Source organism: Rhinoderma darwinii, chromosome 3, assembly GCF_050947455.1.
Source record: "Rhinoderma darwinii isolate aRhiDar2 chromosome 3, aRhiDar2.hap1, whole genome shotgun sequence".
Taxonomy (NCBI): Eukaryota; Metazoa; Chordata; class Amphibia; order Anura; family Rhinodermatidae; genus Rhinoderma; species Rhinoderma darwinii.
Window position 1 is genome coordinate 146955337 of NC_134689.1, and position 19449 is coordinate 146974785.

General features: G+C 41.4%; 1 protein-coding gene across 1 annotated transcript; it reads right to left on the bottom strand.

The window, feature by feature from the left end:
• Positions 1-918: 918 nt before the first annotated feature.
• MRPL42 (mitochondrial ribosomal protein L42) lies at positions 919-18491 on the bottom strand. Its single transcript, XM_075856835.1, has 5 exons — positions 18340-18491; positions 13564-13621; positions 11738-11822; positions 9245-9402; positions 919-1067 (listed from the first exon to the last, which is right to left on the bottom strand). The coding sequence occupies exons 1-5, from the start codon at positions 18449-18451 to the stop codon at positions 1022-1024; spliced, it is 459 nt and encodes a 152-aa protein (XP_075712950.1). The 5' UTR covers positions 18452-18491; the 3' UTR covers positions 919-1021.
• Between the last annotated feature and the right edge of the window lie 958 nt (positions 18492-19449).

The following is a 19449-nucleotide window of genomic DNA, read 5'->3' on the forward strand; positions in this document are numbered from 1 at the left end:
GGGAAATAAAGTAATAAATGACAAATATCAGAAAAAAATAATTCGGTGTGTGTAGCCCGACCAGTATAAAAGGGGGGTGGGGGCTGGAATGCACATAGGTATTGATCGGGAAGAAATTGGAGGGGGTTTTAAGGGACTAAGATATTGATGGATAGGCCACCAACATTTAATAATTTGGGGTCCATAGCGGATCTTCAGAATGTAGGGGAGCCGCTCTAATGTTTATCCGGGCACAGCAGCTCATCCATATATGCAGCTGAGCACCATTCAAGCGATCTAAGTGGGGTTTGGCAGTGCCCTTAGCATAGACCATCAACTTTGTAATCCTGAAAAACCCCTTTGGGCCCTATTCACACGAACGTGTCAGTTTTGCACTCGTAAAAAACGCAGCGTTGTTCCTGCGTTGCAGTTCCGCGTGACATCCGCGTACGGTGCGTGTCTGCGGTTTTTACGCGCGTATGTCATCGTATCTTACGCGTTATTTACGTCAGCAAAAAAACATGAAGGTGTTTATCTTTTTCTCATGATTTCTTTAGCAACTGTTGCGTGAATCAGGGACAGCACACGGATGTCCGTGATTTTCACGCACCCAACGCACAAGTATAGGACATGCAGTGAGTTTCACACAGCGGACACGCGGCATGAAAAGCACTGAATGTCTGAATGGCCCCATTGAATTGCATAGGTCCATGTGACGTCCGTTGTTTTAACGCGCGTAGCACGGACTTGAAATACGCTCGTGTGAATAAAGCCTTAATGTCACTTTATAACAAAAATAGAGATAGATATTCAACATTGTTCCACAAACACATCCACAACTAAACTGAAGTTGAAAGAGTTATGGACTAATAGTATAGAGATGGGCAAATACTAATACACAGTATAGCTTCTCCGTGAGTACATTATAAGTAGAGATAATGAACACAAAGTTTAATATTTATTGTTTTCTTAATAACTAAGCATAGATAAGATGTTGTGTAGGATGAGGTCATTTTGTAGATTCCATGCAGGAAACTTCACGTTAGCGGTCCCTGGGGTTGTCTTTCTTCATTCGTCTTCTATGATATCTGAAATTCAGACAGTAACATCATTTTTTTTAAATCAAGCAATTCATTCCTTTTCCAGCTGTGAGTTTATTTTACCAACACAAGTTCAGTAATTTTTAACACTAACATTTACAAGGTTCTAGATGGAGACCAAAATGTACGCCAATGCGTCCTAAAGTTTGTAAATGGTGACATGAGTTTAGTCATGTCACCGTTTGCGACTATCCCCGCCGCCGCAATTCGGTGGCTGCAACGAAGAAAAAAGCTAGGTGCTTCTGCTAGACCCGCCTCTGACGCACACTGCGTTTAGGAAAGCTCGCCAGAGAGTTACAACACGGAGGAATCAGGGGGAATGTATGCTGCACGTAATAAGCCGATCACTTCCTTAGCGCGGTCATTCTGTGCATCTATCAAAATAACCTAAAAGCCTGCAAGAGACCTCTGTTATGGCTCCTGGCCTGTTCTCCTTTAACCCCTTCCCGCCGCAGCCCTTTTTCAGATTTTCATTTTAGTTTTTTCCTCCCCACCTTATTTTTCCGTTGATATAGTACTATGAGGGCTTGATTTTTGCGGGACGAGTTGTAGTTTTTCGTAGCACCATTTATTTTGCCATATAATGTACTAGGAAACGGCAAAATAATTATTTGTGGGGTAGAAAATGAAGAAAACAGCGATTCCTCCATGATTTTTTGCGCGCCGTTTTTACAGAATTCACTGTGTAATTAAAACATGTTAACTCTATTCTGTGGGTCAATACGATTACGGCGATACCAAATATATAGTTTTTTCTATATTTTACAAGTAAAAAAGAAAATTTATTTTGTGTCGCCAAATTCCGAGAGCCATAACTTTTTTATTTTTCCGTTGATTAAGTGGTATGGGGGCTTATTTTTTGCGGGATAAACTGTAGTTTTTAATAATACCATTTTGGTGTACATGCAACATTTTTATCACTTTTTATTTCATTTTTTGTGGGATATTAGGTGACCAAAAAATAGAGATTGTGGCGTATACAATTTTTTTTTTTACGGCGTTCAACTTGCGGGTTAAATAATGATATATTCTAATAGTTCAGACTTTTACGGACGCGGCGATACCAATTATGTTCATGTATTTATTTTTTTTACTATGCTCTAGGGGGAAAATCGCAAAAGGGGGGTTTTTTGAACTTTTAATTTAAAATTTATTTTTGTTTACACAAAAAAAAACAACAAATTAACTCATTTTTACTTTTTTTATTAGTCGCTTGCACGATATACTGCAATACTAATGTATTGCAGTATATCGTGATTCTGACAGGCATATATTAAAGAGGCTCTGTCACCAGATTATAAGTGCCCTATCTTCTACATAATCTGATTGGCGCTATAATGTAGAGAACAGAGGTGGTTTTTATTTTGAAAAACGATCATTTTTGAGCAAGTTCTGAGCTAGTTTAGATTTATGCTAATGAGTTTCTCAATGGACAACTGGGCGTGTTTTTACTTTTTACCAATTGGGCGTTGTACAGAGGAGTGTATGACGCTGACCAATCAGTGACTAATCAGTGTCATACACTTCTCATTGTTCCAGCCCAGCATGATCCAGAGCACAGTGTGATTGTGCAGTGAAAGAAGTAAACACGCCCAGTTGCTAAAAACACAATACACGCTCAGTTGGAAATAAGAGAAAACACGCCCAGTTTCTATTAGAAAGGCTCACTTGCATAAATATAAAATAGCTCATAACTTGGCCAAAAATGATAGTTTTTCAAAAAAAAGAAAAACGTTACTGTTATCTACATTGCAGCGCCGATCATATGCAACAGGAGATAGGGATTTGATAATCTGGTGACAGAGCCTCTTTAAGCCCTGCCGGAGGCAAGGCTTAATAGGTGCACAAAGATGGCGGAACTAGGGGACTTCATTAGGCCCCCCAGCAGCCATAGCAACCATCGCCTCCCCCGCGATTGCATTGCAGGGGGCACGATGAGCTGTTAGAGGGGGTCACCCCCTCTTTCTAACGATTTAAATGCTGCGGTTGCTATTGACCGCAGCATTTAACAAGTTAAACGAGCGGGATCGCGCTCGAGCGCAATGCTGCTCGTTACTCTGAAGTGTCGGCTGTAACAAACAGCCGACACCGGCATCGTATGGAACGGGTTCACTCGGTGAGCGTGTTCCAGACTTCCCCTACCCAACTTTGGCGTATGGATTCGTCAAATGTCGGGAAGGGGTTAACCGTTTATCGCACCGTACCATAATAGAATAGGTAGTTTCTGCATCACACTGTACTATGACAGCGCAAACATGTGTGTCAGCTACCAAAAACCCACCTCAAAAACATCCATTACCCTGCTGCAATGGGCCGGGATTAAAGTTGATTAATGATCCTGAATGTTTAACCTCTCAGATGCCTTGGTCAATACTAACCGTGGAACCAAAGTGATTTTACAGAAGGAGAGGGCTCTTAAAGTGAAGGTGTCATGAAATGTATTTATTTTTTATAAAATTGCTTTTAGTATGATATTAAAATAAATTTGTGTCCTACTTTTTACTTTTACTTCTCTATGGGGGCTGTAATTTTTTTTTCATCTCTGTATGTGTCGCTTACAGAGATGGAATACGGCAGATACAACCCCATAGAGAATGCGAACGGGAGCCGTTCCATTCACTGCAGCGTACGCCGTCTGTGTAGGAACGGCGCATGCGCCGCTCCCACACAGACCAAAAGGAAGGTCTTTGGCAGAGCGAAATCCGGCGTCATTTTCATGTGGACCGGAAGCCGCAGCTGGACAGTAAGATGACGACTTCCGGCCGCGGCTTCCGGCCATATGTTCAAGGAGGCGAAGGAATAGGAGCGGAGGTGGCAACAGCAGGTAAGTTATGTTCGTGTATGTGATGTGTGTATTATGTTCGTGTGATACTGTCTGCTGAGCACTGTATCTAATCCTCCTACACTGTGCAGTCGCTCAGAAAATGGCACACAGTGTAGGAGGTTTGACGATTCAAACTCCCTCCTTCTCCTGGCACTAGCCAGAATAAGGGAGGGGGGATTGTGTGAGGACACTAGAGTGTGTGTCTACCCCAAATTTGCAGCATAAAGCAATGAGGTTGCTTTACCACATTGACCATGCTGCAATTTTGGGAACTGCTCCCTCTAGTGCCCAGCACATGGAAAGGTTATAAATTAGAATCTAATTTATAGTATTTCCTGACTTGTGAAAAAATTAAAAAAATTAGAACAATGTGTAATCACTAAAAAATAATAATAATTGTTTAACTAAAAAAAAATAATAATTCTTCCGACACATTCCCTTTAAGGCCGAAACTATGCCCTCAAAAGGACAGAAAAGCAAGCAATCGGCAAGGCAGTTGCCTGTGTAAGAACATAAGTTTAAAAAAATGTGACCAGAAAGTGGCCACTCCTTTAAGGGGTTAATCTTACTTGATTGTTTACACAGTCCATTCACAGTGTAAGGTTACCTCATGATCTTTTAGTTTGTATGCCAATCTATAACTGCTGCTTTATACTGTATCCAGGGCACTGTAATCTTATTACCACGCTGAACCTCTATTTATTGCCCCTTATGGATAAGAATACAGTGATAAGGGCTAATTCAGACGAACGTAAAACTCGTCCGTGTGCGGTGCGTGAAAATCACGCACAGCACACTGACCCATTGATTTCAATGGGGCGATTCACACATGCAGGAGTTTTCACGCAGCGAGTGTCTGTTGCGTGAAACTGACTGCATGTCCTATATTGGTGCGTTTTTCACGCACCTATCGCCCATTGGAGGCAATGGGTGCGTGAAAAGCACGCACAGCACACGGATGCACATCCGTGTGCAGTGCGTGATTTATGCATCAATTCAATTGAAAATAATAAAAAAAAAAAGTGCTTTATAATAATAATAAACGCATGTCGCTTGCAAAGCACTCCGATGCATAAAGGACCAGATTGCGGGTGAATCTGATACGCTCGTGTGAATGTAGCCTTAGACTTTTTCATAGTCTGCTCCTTCCTGACATTTATGGCCACTTGTAGCTAACAAAGCGCTCCTAGGCATAAACAAGGTTGTGGCTGCTTTACTACATTTACTTTTCCATGTTCCAATCTTCTAATCTAATTAATCATTGTCAGAACCTACCCAAAGAGTCTAGGTGATAAAAGTCTACAATATAAATATAGATTTTAAGCTGCTTCATAAAAAAATTAAATTAAATTGTTGGATATTGGAGCTGGTTAAAGCAGAGTTTTGTAATTATATGGAATAAAGGTTGTGTTAATTCAGGTCAGGTTTCAATTATCTATGTTTTGTGATCCATTTGATGCACTGTAAATTCTTAAAGCGGCTCTGTCACCAGAATATAAGTGCCCTGTCTCCTACATAATCTGATTGGCGCTGTAATGTAGATAACAGCAGTGGTTTTTATTTTGAAAAACGACAATTTTTGAGCAAGTTATGAGCTAGTTTAGATTTATGCTAATGAGTTTCTCAATGGACAACTGGGCGTGTTTTTACATTTTACCAACTGGGTGTTGTAAAGAAGTGTATGAGGCTGACCAATCAGTGACCAATCAGTATCATACACTTCTCATTGTTCCTGCCCAGCATGATCCACAGCACAGTGTGATTGTGCAGTGAAAGAAGCTGGGCTGGAACAATGAGAAGTGTATGACGCTGATTGGTCACTGATTGGTCAGCCTCATACACTCCTCTGTACAACACCCAGTTGGTAAAAAGTAAAAACACGCCCAGTTGTCCATTGAGAAACTCATTAGCATAAATCTAAACTAGCTCATAACTTGCTCAAAAATTGTCGTTTTTCAAAATAAAAACCACTGCTGTTATCTACATGACAGCGCCAATCAGATTATGTAGGAGATAGAGCACTTATAATGTGGTGACAGAGCCTCTTTAAAGGGAATGTGTTACCAGCAAAACATGTTTTTTTTTAGTTAAACAATTAGTGTATAGGTGATTAAACATTGTTCTAATTTAATTTAATTTTTTCACGAGTCAGGAAATATTATCAATTGGATTCTAATTTATAATATTTCCCATTGCTGGTCACTAGATGGAGCCATTCCCAAAATTGCAGCATTGCATGTGGTAAAGCAACCACATTGCTTTATGCTGCAAAATTGGGTAAAAAGCCCTCGCTCTAGTGAGCTCTCAGCATCCCCCCCTCCTTTATCCTGGCTAGTGCCGGGAGAAACGAGGGGTTTGAACGGTCTAACCTCCTACACTGTGTGTCGCCATTTTTTGAGCTAACACAGTGTAGAAGGTTTACATACACTAGTAAAACACACTGAAACACGAACATACATAGAAATCCCTTACCTGCTCCAGTCGCCGCCGCTCCCTCCGGTCCATCCGCTCCGTCTGCTGCCGCTGCTCCATGTGCACAAGTCCGGAAGCCGCGACCGGAAGTAGTAATCTTACTGTCCGGCCGCGACTTCCGGTCCACAGGAAAATGGCGCCGGACGGCGCGCATTTCAAATTGAACTGTGTGGGAGCGGCGCATGCGCCGTTCCCACACAGCGGCGTACATGTTAGTGGATGGAACGAGCCCCGTTCGCAGTCCCTATGGGACTGGAGCTGCCGTATTCCATGTCTGTATGTGTCGTTAATCGACACATACAGAAATGGAAAAAAAAATGGCAGCCCCCATAGGGAAGAAAAAGTGTAAAAATAAGAAAAAGTAACACACAAACACACAAATTAATCCAAACGTTTTTAATAAAGCACTAACATCTTTTACATATTAAAAAAAAAATTGTGGTGACACTGTTCCTTTAAAGTTTACCTCTGACTATAAACAAATTTCCATATATCAATAGCACAAGCGAAGAAACTTATATAACACTTACTAGAAGATGGAACAGCGTCTGTGCGCCTCTCTTACTCTGCTCCCCCTCCATAGACTTCTATGGTCCGCTGTATCCTGTTCCTTCAGTGAAGTAGTGAATCAGTCTATGAATTCTATGAGGGAATTCTGAGTGATGGAACAGTTAAAGAGAACCAGGCAGGGCTGAACAAACCCTGGGGCACTTTAAATTTTTTTCCTACCCTCCTCCATTATTTTGATATCGGTGCCGTTATATTTGGTGCCCGATACTTAAACAACCCCCTGTACGGTCAATGGGGCGTGTAATGTCAAGGGGGCGTGTAACATTGCTGTGACATTGTCCAATCAGCTACGGACAGTGCCACAGCAAGAGCTGGAGAGAGTGTGCGCATGCGCACGCACGCTCTTCAGCTCTCGGCAGACAAGTACAAAACTGTGTGATCTCTCATGCCCCATTGACAGTTCAGGGGGTTATTTAAATATCAGGTACCAAATATAATGGCACCGATATCTAAATAATGGAGGAGAGTAGGGGAAAAAATGTGTATAACAAAAGTGCAGCCCTGGCTACTACATGCTGCACATGTATGGGCTGGCGAAAGGTTCTCTTTAAAGGAACAGTGTCATCACAAATTATTTTTTTATATGTTAAAGATGTTAGTGCTTTATTAAAAACGTTTATATTCATTTGTGTGTTTGTGTTTTACTTTTTCTTATTTTTACACTTTTTCTTCCCTATGGGGGCTGCCATTTTTTGTTCCATTTCTGTATGTGTCGATTAACGACACATACAGACATGGAATACGGCAGCCACAGTCCCATAGGGACTGCGAACGGCTCCCGTCCCATTGACTTCAGTGTACGGCGTCTGTGTGGGAACTGCGCATGCGCCGCTCCCACACAGTCCAATTCGAAATTGGCGCCGTCCGGCGCCATTTTCCTGTGGACCGGAAGTCGCGGCCGGACAGTAATATTACTACTTCCGGTCGCGGCTTCCGGATTTGTGCACTTGGACCAGCGGCAGCAAACGGAGCGGACGGGCCGGAGGGAGCCGTGGCGGCAGGAGCAGGTAAGAGATTTCAATGTATGTTCGTGTTTGTGTGTGTTTACTACTGTATGTAAACCTACTACACTGTGTGTTAGCTCAAAAAATGGCGACACACAGTGTAGGAGGTTACACCGTTCAAACCCCTCGTTTATCCCGGCACAAGCCAGGATAAAGGAGGGGGGGATGCTGAGAGCTCACTAGAGCGAGGGCTTTTTACCCAATTTTGCAATGCTGCAATTTTGGGAATAGCTCCATCTAGTGACCAAAAATGGGTAGTATTATAAATTAGAATTAATTTATAATATTTCCTGACTCGTGAAAAAAATAAAAACAATTTGAACAATGTTTAATCACCCACACACTAAATGTTTAATTTAAAAAAAACAAACATGTTTTTCTGGCAACACATTCCCTTTAAGGAGGCGTGGGGTAAGAAAGGAGCCTGATAAGAGGCATTTTTCTCTAATAATATGTTACAAAGATTATTTTTGCTTGTACTATTGATTTATAGAAAGTTGTTCGTAGTCGGAGGCACACTTTAAAGCTAACACTTTTAGATAAATTTGTGATTTTCAAAAAATGGAAAGATTATGCAGTGCTTACCCCTGTTTATTTTAAACTAAACAGATATGTAACAAACAAATCACATCATACGATTAGGAACCTTGACACGAGTTGCAAGCTTGCGTATTCTGGACAAAATATCAACTAATACCTCATGTTTATCATGGATATTTATCATTTTCAATATGCAGCCAGGCCTTGCAATGGTTATATTAGTGTGTCAGTACTTTGTGTGGTAGACTTAGAAGGTGCTAGGCAGCCCGCCTGATCCAATAGTATAGGTGTAACTAATAGGCTGTACGCCAGCATGGTGCACTACATGTAACCGTGTGACTGGCACACTTATAGAAGTTATATCTGTGTGCAGTGATAATACTAAGCAGCCACCCACTCATGAATAGTAGGTGTGGGAGTGGATGTTCATGAGTATTTGGCACATCCGCAATCTCCCTCTATGTAGCATTGTGGTTTGTCTGCATCCTGTTGGGAACTGGTGTTTGTACCTACCCTTGTATGAGTAACTATGGCCTTTTTCAGTGATTTTAAACAAATACATACAAACATAAGAAAAAAGTAATGTAAGGGTATATTCACACAGTGCAGTTATTAAGGCCAAAACCAGGAGTTGATTCAAATCAGTGGTGAAGTATAATCTTTCCTATATACTTACCCCTCCTTTTATGATTTACTCCTGGTTGTGACTTTAAAAACTGAACTGTGTGAATAAGGCCTTATGGTTTTTAACTTACTGTCCAACAGGATACCATCGGTGCTTGGTGGTGTAGAACATTTTGCTCAGCTCTTCCATAGTTGGTGCTTGTTTACCATCTGTTTCGTACAGTCTGGCTTTTAGAACCTGCTCTTGTGATTCTTCCTGGTTGTGTAATGGATCTAATCGGGGAATAGGCTAGACAGCAAAGTTATCACACAGTTGTATGAGATTCTGGTTTCTAAAAAAACATTGCTTCTGCACTCTCGACCATAGACATGACTTTGCACATTAACAGAGTTATGAATTTCATAACAACCAACTAAATTTAAAGGTGTTGCACTAGCCAAGTGAGATAGAGCTGGGAGGCTTCACAGTGGATTATTCTCTGGCTATAGCCGTTAGGAAAATTGTAAATACCAACACTATCACGCGTTGAAGGCACTGATAAGACAGCTGCAGCAGCAAGCCATTCAGTCCTCCTGACCTAAATGGCTCTCATGCGTCATAAGTATCGAAGCAGAAAATTCCATAAGCTTTGGTAGCAGAACTAGCTGCTTCATATCTCCTTTATGTAATGGAATACGTAAAATCTGCTTTTAACGTCAAACTTTCCAGACAAATACAAACATTTCCTTGCCCCTACATCCAGGTCATAATCCACAAATATTGGCATAATCAATCAAAGTCCCTTGGACTTTGCCTTTTTAACAGATAAGGCTAGGCACATACATTGTCCTGCGGGACCATTTAAAACACATACCCCAGACAAGTAACTGTATGCCCATACATCTTCCACTGACTACCATTTAAAAATAAAATAAAAAAAAGATTATATATATATATATATATATATATATACATACACACACACATATATACATACATACACACACTCACACTAGTCATTCTCAATTAATTAGAAGAGCATCAAAAGATTAATTTCAGTAATTCGATTCAAAAAGTGAAATATATTATATAGATTCATTACACACAGAGTGATCTATTTCCAGCATTTTTGTCTTTTAATGTTGATGAGCTAACAGTTACTGAAAACCAAAAATTTAGTATCTCAGAAAATAAGAATATTATATAAGCCCAATTTCAAAAATGATTTTTAATATCAATGTTGTCCTACTGAAATGTACAGTATATGCCCTCAATACTTGGTCGGGGCTCCTTTTACATGAAATACTGCATCAATGCGGCGTGGCATGGAGGCGATCAGCCTGTGGCCCTGCTGAGGTGTTATGGAAGCCCAGGTTGCTTTGATATCGGCCTTCAGCTCGTCTGCATTGTTGGGTCTGGTGTCTCTCATCTTCCTCTTTACAATACCCCATAGATTCTCTATGGGGCTTAGGTCAGGCGAGTTTGCTGGCCAATCAAGCGCAGTGATACTGTGGTTATTAAACCAGGTATTGGTACTTTTGGCAGTGTGGGCAGGTGCCAAGTCCTGCTGGAAAATGAATTCAGCATCTCTATAAAGCTGGTCAGCAGAGGGAAGCATGAAGTGCTCGAAAATTTCCTGGTAGTCGGCTGCGCTGACTCTTGACTTGATATAACACAGAGGACCAACACCAGCAGATGACATGGCTCCCCAAACCATCACTGACTGTGGAAGCTTCACACTGGACCGCAAGCAACTTGGATTGATGCCTCTCCACTCTTCCTCCAGACTCTGGGACCTTGATTTCCAAATGAAATGCAAAATGTACTTTCATCTGAAAACAGACTTTGGACCACTGAGCAGCCGTGTTATATCAAGTCCAGAGTCAGCACAGTCGTCTACCAGGACATTTTAGAGCACTTCATGCTTCCCACAGTATCACTGTGCTTGATTGGCCAGCAAACTCGCCAGACCTAAACTCCATAGAGAATCTATAGGGTATTGTCAAGAAGAAGATGAGACACCAGACCCAACAATGCAGACGACCTGAAGGCCACTATCAAAGCAACCTGGGCTTCCATAACACCTCAGCAGTGCCACAGGCTGATCGCCTCTATGCCACGCCGCATTGATGCAGTAATTCATGCAAAAGGAGCCCCGACCAAGTATTGAGGGCATATACTGTACATTCTTTTCAGTAGGCCAACATTTCAGCATTAAAAATCATTTTTGATATTGGGCTTATATAATATTCAAATTTTCTGAGACACTAAATTTTGGGTTTTCAGTAACTGTTAGCCATAATCATCAACATTAAAATAAAAAAATGCTGGAAATAGATCACTCGGTGTGTAATGATTCTATACAATATATGAGTTTCACTTCTTGAATTGAATTACTGACAAATTAACTTTTTGATAACATTCTAATTCATTGAGAAGGACTAGTATATTGGACAATTATATTGCGCAGTTTTATTTTGTATACAGTTGAGGCTGTGGGATCCCATCCATATTTACTAGGCAATCATATGCCAAAAGGAAATTACACTGAGACTTTCTCAGTGTATATGCCAACCGTACACCACAGAAGTGGTGTGAATTTAGCCCAAGTATTTTTTTTTGTTCTAACAGACTAAAGAGTTACCTTGGTGTGCTCATATGGAATATCTACTGTCGGATGGTAGAAGACAATGGTTTTTCCATCTGATGTCTGGGCCATCTTCACATTGCTAAACAGGGGTGGTGGGGGTGAGAAGTGAGGGGGATAGAGAAGAGAAAAAAATAAACGATGTTTAATATTAGGAAACAATCAGTATTCAGGTGCAATTTGAAGACTGTCACCTAGATGGTTAATTGTGCAGGTTATTTACTATGCAGAGCCATAGACACATCTGCCTCCAGCACTAAGGAGTGGCAGTGCTCCTTTCTCTCTGGGCCCACTCGCAGCCATTCTGCAGTTGTAAATTACAACTTTGGTCTCCATACTTCACAGGATCGTGTATATCAAGAACCTGTGTTGCTCAAGAACTGCACAAACATTTTCAATCCTTGCGATTTCGCATCATGTTTCTCTGTCACTCACCTTCTACAAACCAGGAGTGGGTACTAATACCATCTAGCTGCGGGGCGAGGAATGCCCACTGTTCAGCTTCCCAACTATATGGGATGTCTGGGACTCTATTTATTACTACAATTGCAGAAAGCCCCCACCAAAGCAATATTCTAGAGAAAGGAGGAAATGTACTATTTGTATTTAACCCCTTAACGACCAGGCTGGTTAACCAAGTATTTTTTTTATTTTTCATTCTCACATTTTAAGAGACATAACTTTTATTTTTGAGTCTATGTAGCTGTATGAGGGCTTGTTTTTTTGCGGGACGAGTTTTCGTTTTTAACGGCACCATTTCGAGGTACATATAGTTGATTTCGCTTTCATTCTTTTATTTTGTAAAGAAATGCTGAAGAAAACAAAAAAAAAACTAATTCTGCCATTGTTTTGTAAAAACAACACGTCAAATTTATTCTATAGGTCAGTACAAATGTGGCCATACCAAACATGTATAGACTTTTTACGTTTTATTACTTTTGCACAATAAAACATTTTCTACATAAGTCATTTTTTGTGTCTGTGCTTTCTCCGATCCATAACTTTTCCATCGATGTAGCCATATGAGGGCTTGTGTTTTGCAGGATAAGTTGTAGAATTTATTGGTACAATTTTGGGGTAAATATAATTTATTAGCTTTTAGAATTTTTTTTGAGAAGGACAGCAATTCCGCCAATGTCTTTTGCACTATTTTTTTTTTCCGCCATGCACCGCGTAGTATAACTAATACTGTTTGTTCTGCAGGTCGTTACGATTGCGGCGGTAACTAATATGTAGGTTTTTATTTTAAAGTGACCCATTTTTAAAGAAATCTATTATTTTTTTTTAATGAAAAAAGGGTTTACTTTATTTTTTGGCGGCTACTTTTGAATTTTTATTAAACTCCATTCTAGCATCGATTCTTTGATCGATTATATAATGCTTTGGTATACTTGGTATTCTAAAGCCTTATTGCCAGTCAGTGTATCACTGACAGACAAACTATAATAGGCAGTTACTGATGGCAGATCTGGGAGCCTTTGCTAGGCCCCCAGCTGCCATGGTAACCCATCTGCGCTTCGTGGGAGATCCCCCTGTCAAACACCTTAGATGCCGTGGTCGCGATTGACCGCGGCATCTAAGGGGTTAAACTGCTGGAATCTGAGTTCTCTCCAATTCCATCCAGAACCTGGTTGAGTATAACAGACATGCTCCTGCCGCTGATCTTGTAGGTACAAAGGCAGTACCCACGCAATCCCATTGACGGATATCTCCGTCGCAATGCGGAAATTAGCACCCGCTCGTGAAGAATATTCTGTCGCTAGTCGTTAAGGGGTTAAAGGTCAATTTCAATACAGCGCAATCCGTGAATTCTGATTACATACCAACTGTAATCACCAGGAAGCGCTGAATATGTCGATTCATGACGAAGCAGGCACTGGTCTGTGAAAGAGAAATTCATTAGGTTAAATCCCCGACATTCACAAACGACAAATAAACTGTATTGTAAAATATATGATATCGCTACTGCTAAGTTACGTGTGTTTACTTCCCTACCCCATTCATGTGAGTCAGTCTGAACTCATGCAGATCATTGGCAAGAGTGGAAATAGAAAAATATATTACCACCCAACCAAAATAAAGCAATGCCATTTCCCATAATGTGGTTTTCTTGTGATCTCCATTTACACACTTGATCGTCACAATGGAGGTCAGCTCAGGTCAATATATTTATACAATAGTTTCTACAATCTCACATTCTCTATGGAATTGTATGAAGGATTGCTACCTGTCAATCCAGCCTCAAACTGGCCATACACTAGATTACGGACGGCCGAAGACAATGATTTAGACCATTTTCAGCCGACCGTCTGCACCTTTTTGTACCACAAACAAGCGTGAACGCCGACCGAAGGCAGATGTGTGGAAAAGTTGATTTGCCATGTTGAATTTTTTCGGACATTATTGGGTGCAGTCTTGTGAAGTCATTCATTCCAAACGACAGATCTGCATCCCATCAATAGAATTCCAGACCATTCCACAGATCAAGGCAGAGATGGCACCATTTTGAAGTACATAATGTATTGTAGAACTTATTAAAAAATTTTTATTCTGGTGGGGGTAGAAAAAAAGAAAATCCACTATTGTGATGTTAGAAATGACATGATAACCATATTCTGCAGATACCAAAAGGTTACCTTTTTTTTTTTACAAAAGAAATGTATTTTTGTCTCACGGCATTCAAAGACCCATACAATTTTTCCTTTTTCTGTCTACGCAACTTAACCAGTTCAGGACCGGGCTATTTTGCGCCTTCAGGACCAGACACCGTTTAGCCCTTTTTAGCACACGTTAGATAAATGGTTATAACGTTTTTATTTGTTGGGCTAACGACGTGATTTTTGCGATGTTTTTTTCCGTAGACAATGCAGGTTTCATTTTTTATCGTTTTTATACACACCTTTTTACTATTTTAGAATTTTTATTCTTAAAGTTTGAAAATAATAGTAAAAAAATAAGCTTTTTTACGTTTCAGCTATTTTTTTTTTGGTAATAACATAGCTTTACCCTAAAATAGACCTTTTATTTGTGATCGTCATTGTCTACCGTAAATGTTAATATATTACATGTCTATATTAGGGTAATTGTGTCCGGGCTAGCGTGTTACGACAATGATTGGCGGGAGGGAAACATTTTTTTGGGGTGGGTATTTTATGTGTATTTATTATTATTTTTTTTTGCACTTTACCTTATTAGTTTTTTATTACTATGGTCTGTTCCTCAAAGGTCAAAAAAGACTTTGGAGAACTGTATATATTTTTTTCTTTCTTTTACACCATGTTTTCCACTGTAACTGGAGCTGCACAGCAGCCCCAGTTACAGGGGAAATCAGCCCTCTCATAGTGACGATTGTCACTAATAGGGCTGTGCTGGGTCTCGTAAGACCCAGCAGCAGCCTGCCACTAACGGCACCCGGCGATCATGTGACCAGTCACATGATCACCGGGAGGAATAGAGACAGCGCCACTGCTGCTGTCTCAATTCCTATACACAGCGTTCATTGAACGCTGTGTAAAAAGACATCGGAGAAGACAGAAGCAGCGAAAGCTGCTTCTATCCTCTCCTCATGGTCCCCGGCAGTCACTGATAGCCGGAGACCCGACATTCAGCTGCCCGATCGCTCGGGCAGCAAGTTATAACCCGAGCCGTAGAAAGTCTATGGCTCGGGTTTTAAGGACCCGTCCCTGACCGCTGGCCGTAAAAATACAGCCAGTGGTCGGGAACCAGTTAATGGGGGCTTGTTTTTTGCAGGATGAGTTGACTTTTCCATTGCTTCCATTTTGGGGTACAAACTAGGGTTGCACGATGCATCGAAATATTGATACTATTTAGATGCCGTGCGCCCTGAAATGGTTCAATACCGTTCATTCATGTATTTCGATACTAAGCTGTGTAACACATGAATTTAGTCAGAGCGGGGCTGTGTGGAATACATCGCCGCGCTCCTGACAAGTGTGCGCACGCGATCAGCATGAGGTGATGCGGCCGACAGCACTAATGAGCGCCGGCACTGAAGACAGAGAAAATGGTGGGCGCACTGCAAAACAACCTCATGTTCTGTCTTTAGTGCCGGCGACGCCGCTCATTAGTTCAGCGCTGGCCACATCACATCATGCTGACTGCATGCGAGCGCAAACTTGTTGTCAGAAGCGGGTCAATGGCTGTATTACACAGCCGCAGCCCCGATCTAACGGCGGAGATCAGAGAAATATCTGATCTCCGCCACTATTTCCTTGAATGCTGCGATCAAAGAATGAGAATGGGGATGCCCCTTGGATCACGTCACAGGGAATCCCTGTGACCTGATCGAGGGACATAGCATACATGGGCAGACAGCCCAGGGTCCATTGTAGGACCCCAGGGCTGTCTGACCATATTTCCGTTTAGGGCACACTTAGGTATGGCCAAACAACTGCCTGTATACAATCAGTATATAGATATATGCCAGTACAATAAAGTTTAAAACTAGAAGAAAAAAATAAAAATAAATAAAAACAAAAAAACAACACTTTTTTTTACAATAAACATTAAAATATGTCTCAATACATAAAATATACACATATTCGGTAACGTCGCGCCCGTAATAATCTGCCCAAATTTAGTGTCATTTATGATGTGTACGATGTTAAAAAAGAAAATCTGCTTAAAGAGGCTCTGTCACCAGATTTTGCAGCCCCTATCTGCTATTGCAGCAGATCGGCGCTGCAATGTAGATTACAGTAATGTTTTTATTTTTAAAAAACGAGCATTTTTGGCCAAGTTATGACCATTTTCGTATTTATGCAAATGAGGCTTGCAAAAGTACAACTGGGCGTGTTGAAAAGTAAAAGTACAACTGGGCGTGTATTATGTGCGTACATCGGGGCGTTTTTACTTCTTTTACTAGCTGGGCGCTCTGATGAGAAGTATCATCCACTTCTCTTCAGAACGCCCAGCTTCTGGCAGTGCAGCACTGTGACGTCACTCACAGGTCCTGCATCGTGTCGGCACCAGAGGCTACAGATGATTCTGCAGCAGCATCGGCGTTTGCAGGTAAGTCGATGTAGCTACTTACCTGCAAATGCTGATGCTGCTGCAGAATCAAGTGTAGCCTCTGGTGCCGACACGATGCAGGACCTGTGAGTGACGTCACAGTGCTGCACTGCCAGAAGCTGGGCGTTCTGAAGAGAAGTGGATGATACTTCTCATCAGAGCGCCCAGCTAGTAAAAGAAGTAAAAACGCCCCGATGTACGCACATAATACACGCCCAGTTGTACTTTTACTTTTCAACACGCCCAGTTGTACTTTTGCAAGCCTCATTTGCATAAATACGAAAATGGTCATAACTTGGCCAAAAATGCTCGTTTTTTAAAAATAAAAACGTTACTGTAATCTACATTGCAGCGCCGATCTGCTGCAATAGCAGATAGGGGCTGCAAAATCTGGTGACAGAGCCTCTTTAATGTGAGAGACAAGGCTTTATGAATTTTGAACCTCCATGTGCCTCACATTAAGGCCTTATTTACACAAACGTGTTTCACGTCCGTGATACGCGCGTGAAAATCCTGCGCGTCGCACGGACCTATGTAAGTCAAAGGGGACATTCAGACATTCCGTGTTTTTCACGCAGCGTGTCTGCTGCGTGAAACTCATGACATGTCCTATACTTTAGCGGTTTTTGCGCATCACGTACCCATTGAAGTCAATGGGTGCGTGAAAATCACGTGCAGCACACGGACGCACTTCCGTGTGCTGCGCATGATTCTCGCAACATTTGTTCAAGAAATGAAGGGAAAAATAAAACCACTTTCTTCATTTCATTTTCTAAACCTCATAACCGCGTGTCTTAAGGATGGCATATGCGCGAAAACTACGCAGCCACGCACCAAACACTGATGACACGGAACTGCAACTCACAAAAAATGCAGCGTTTTTTTGCGCGTGCAAAACGCACACGCTCGTGTAAATAAGGCCTAATAGTAATTAACCCCATCATGTTCCTCACACATTAACCCAATGTGGTTCATTATGATGGAGAAACGTGATGGGCTTAAGTACCACGTGCCTCACATCAGAAAATGTATTATTTATTTTATTATTATTATTATTGTTGTTGGCAAAGTATCGTTTTGGTATTGAGAATCGCAATACTACACTATGTATCGGTATCGAAGTCCAAATTCTGGTATCGTGACATCCCGAGTACAAACTACTTTCTGATTCTTTTTTTTAGGTGATGAGATGAACAAAAAACTGCAATTTTGGCCTTTTCACATGACGTTAACCATGCAGGATAAATATATTAATTTTATCGTATGGGTCATTCAGGATGTGGCATAACCTATTATGTATAGTTTTCGGTTTTTTTTCAATAGTAAAGTAAAAAAGTGGTCCTGACTTTGTCTTATGTAAATGGCAGATCTGGGAGGGTCATTGTTAGGCACTCGGCTGCCAAGGCAATTCATTGGCACCCCGCGATATCATCAGTAGTAACCTGTGTATTATATATAGCTGACAGGATGTGAGCGCCTGTCAATACCATGTAACGCCGTATGTGTACGTACAGTGCCACAGCTAAGGTCACCCCGGCACAGGACCGACACTTCCACTCATGTCTTACCTCTCACTTGCCCTGTGCTGCCTCTGCCAGAAACCCCACCCAGAACCGGGCAGCGGAGAGCACGGCAGCTAACAAGTGCGACCCTGCACCGGCTAAGCACGGTGGCCGCCATGATGCGAGGAGGCGGGGCAACCGGAAGACATGTGAGTGGGACTGGCGCATCCGGGGAATGATGCAGTCACTGTGGCAGAGGCGTAACCTTTGCTCTAGTGGTTTATATCCAGTGATCCAGCTACTACATAAGTGTCTGTCACGGCGAGAAAACGAGGTTAAAAAAAAGAGTTGTCTCTAACCGTGCCAGTCATAGAGCACCCCTATAAATAATATCAGGCAGATAGAGTACCCTCATAAATAGTGCCAGTCATAGAGCACCCCTATAAATAATATCAGGCAGATAGAGTACCCTCATAAATAGTGCCAGTCATAGAGCACCCCTATAAATAATATCAGGCAGATAGAGTACCCTCATAAATAGTGCCAGTCATAGAGCACCCCTATAAATAATATCAGGCAGATAGAGTACCCTCATAAATAGTGCCAGTCATAGAGCACCCCTATAAATAATATCAGGCAGATAGAGTACCCTCATAAATAGTGCCAGTCATAGAGCACCCCTATAAATAATATCAGGCAGATAGAGTACCCTCATAAATAGTGCCAGTCATAGAGAACCCCTATAAATAATATCAGGCAAATAGAGTACCCTCATAAATAGTGCCAGTCATGGGGCACCCCTATAAATAATATCAGGCAAATAGAGTACCCTCATAAAGAGTGCCAGTCATAGAGCACCCCTATAAATATCAGGCAAATAGAGTACCCTCATAAATAGTGCCAGTCATAGAGCACCCCTATAAATAATACCAGGCAGATAGAGTACCCTCATAAATAGTGCCAGTCATAGAGCACCCCTATAAATAATATCAGGCAAATAGAGTATCCTCATAAATAGTGCCAGTCATAGAGCACCCCTATAAATAATATCAGGCAAATAGAGTACCCTCATAAAGAGTGCCAGTCATAGAGCACCCCTATAAATATCAGGCAAATAGAGTACCCTCATAAATAGTGCCAGTCATAGAGCACCCCTATAAATAATACCAGGCAGAT

Excerpts from the sequence above, each read along its gene's own strand:
- MRPL42 (XM_075856835.1), bottom strand. The coding sequence starts at position 18,451 with ATGGCGGCCACCGTGCTTAGCCGGTGCAGGGTCGCACTTGTTAGCTGC. Across the intron at positions 13,622-18,339 it reads CAGCACAGGGCAAGTGAGAG|ACCAGTGCCTGCTTCGTCAT; the intron begins GTAAGACATGAG and ends TCTCTTTCACAG. Across the intron at positions 9,403-11,737 it reads TTCCATATGAGCACACCAAG|CCTATTCCCCGATTAGATCC; the intron begins GTAACTCTTTAG and ends TTTGCTGTCTAG.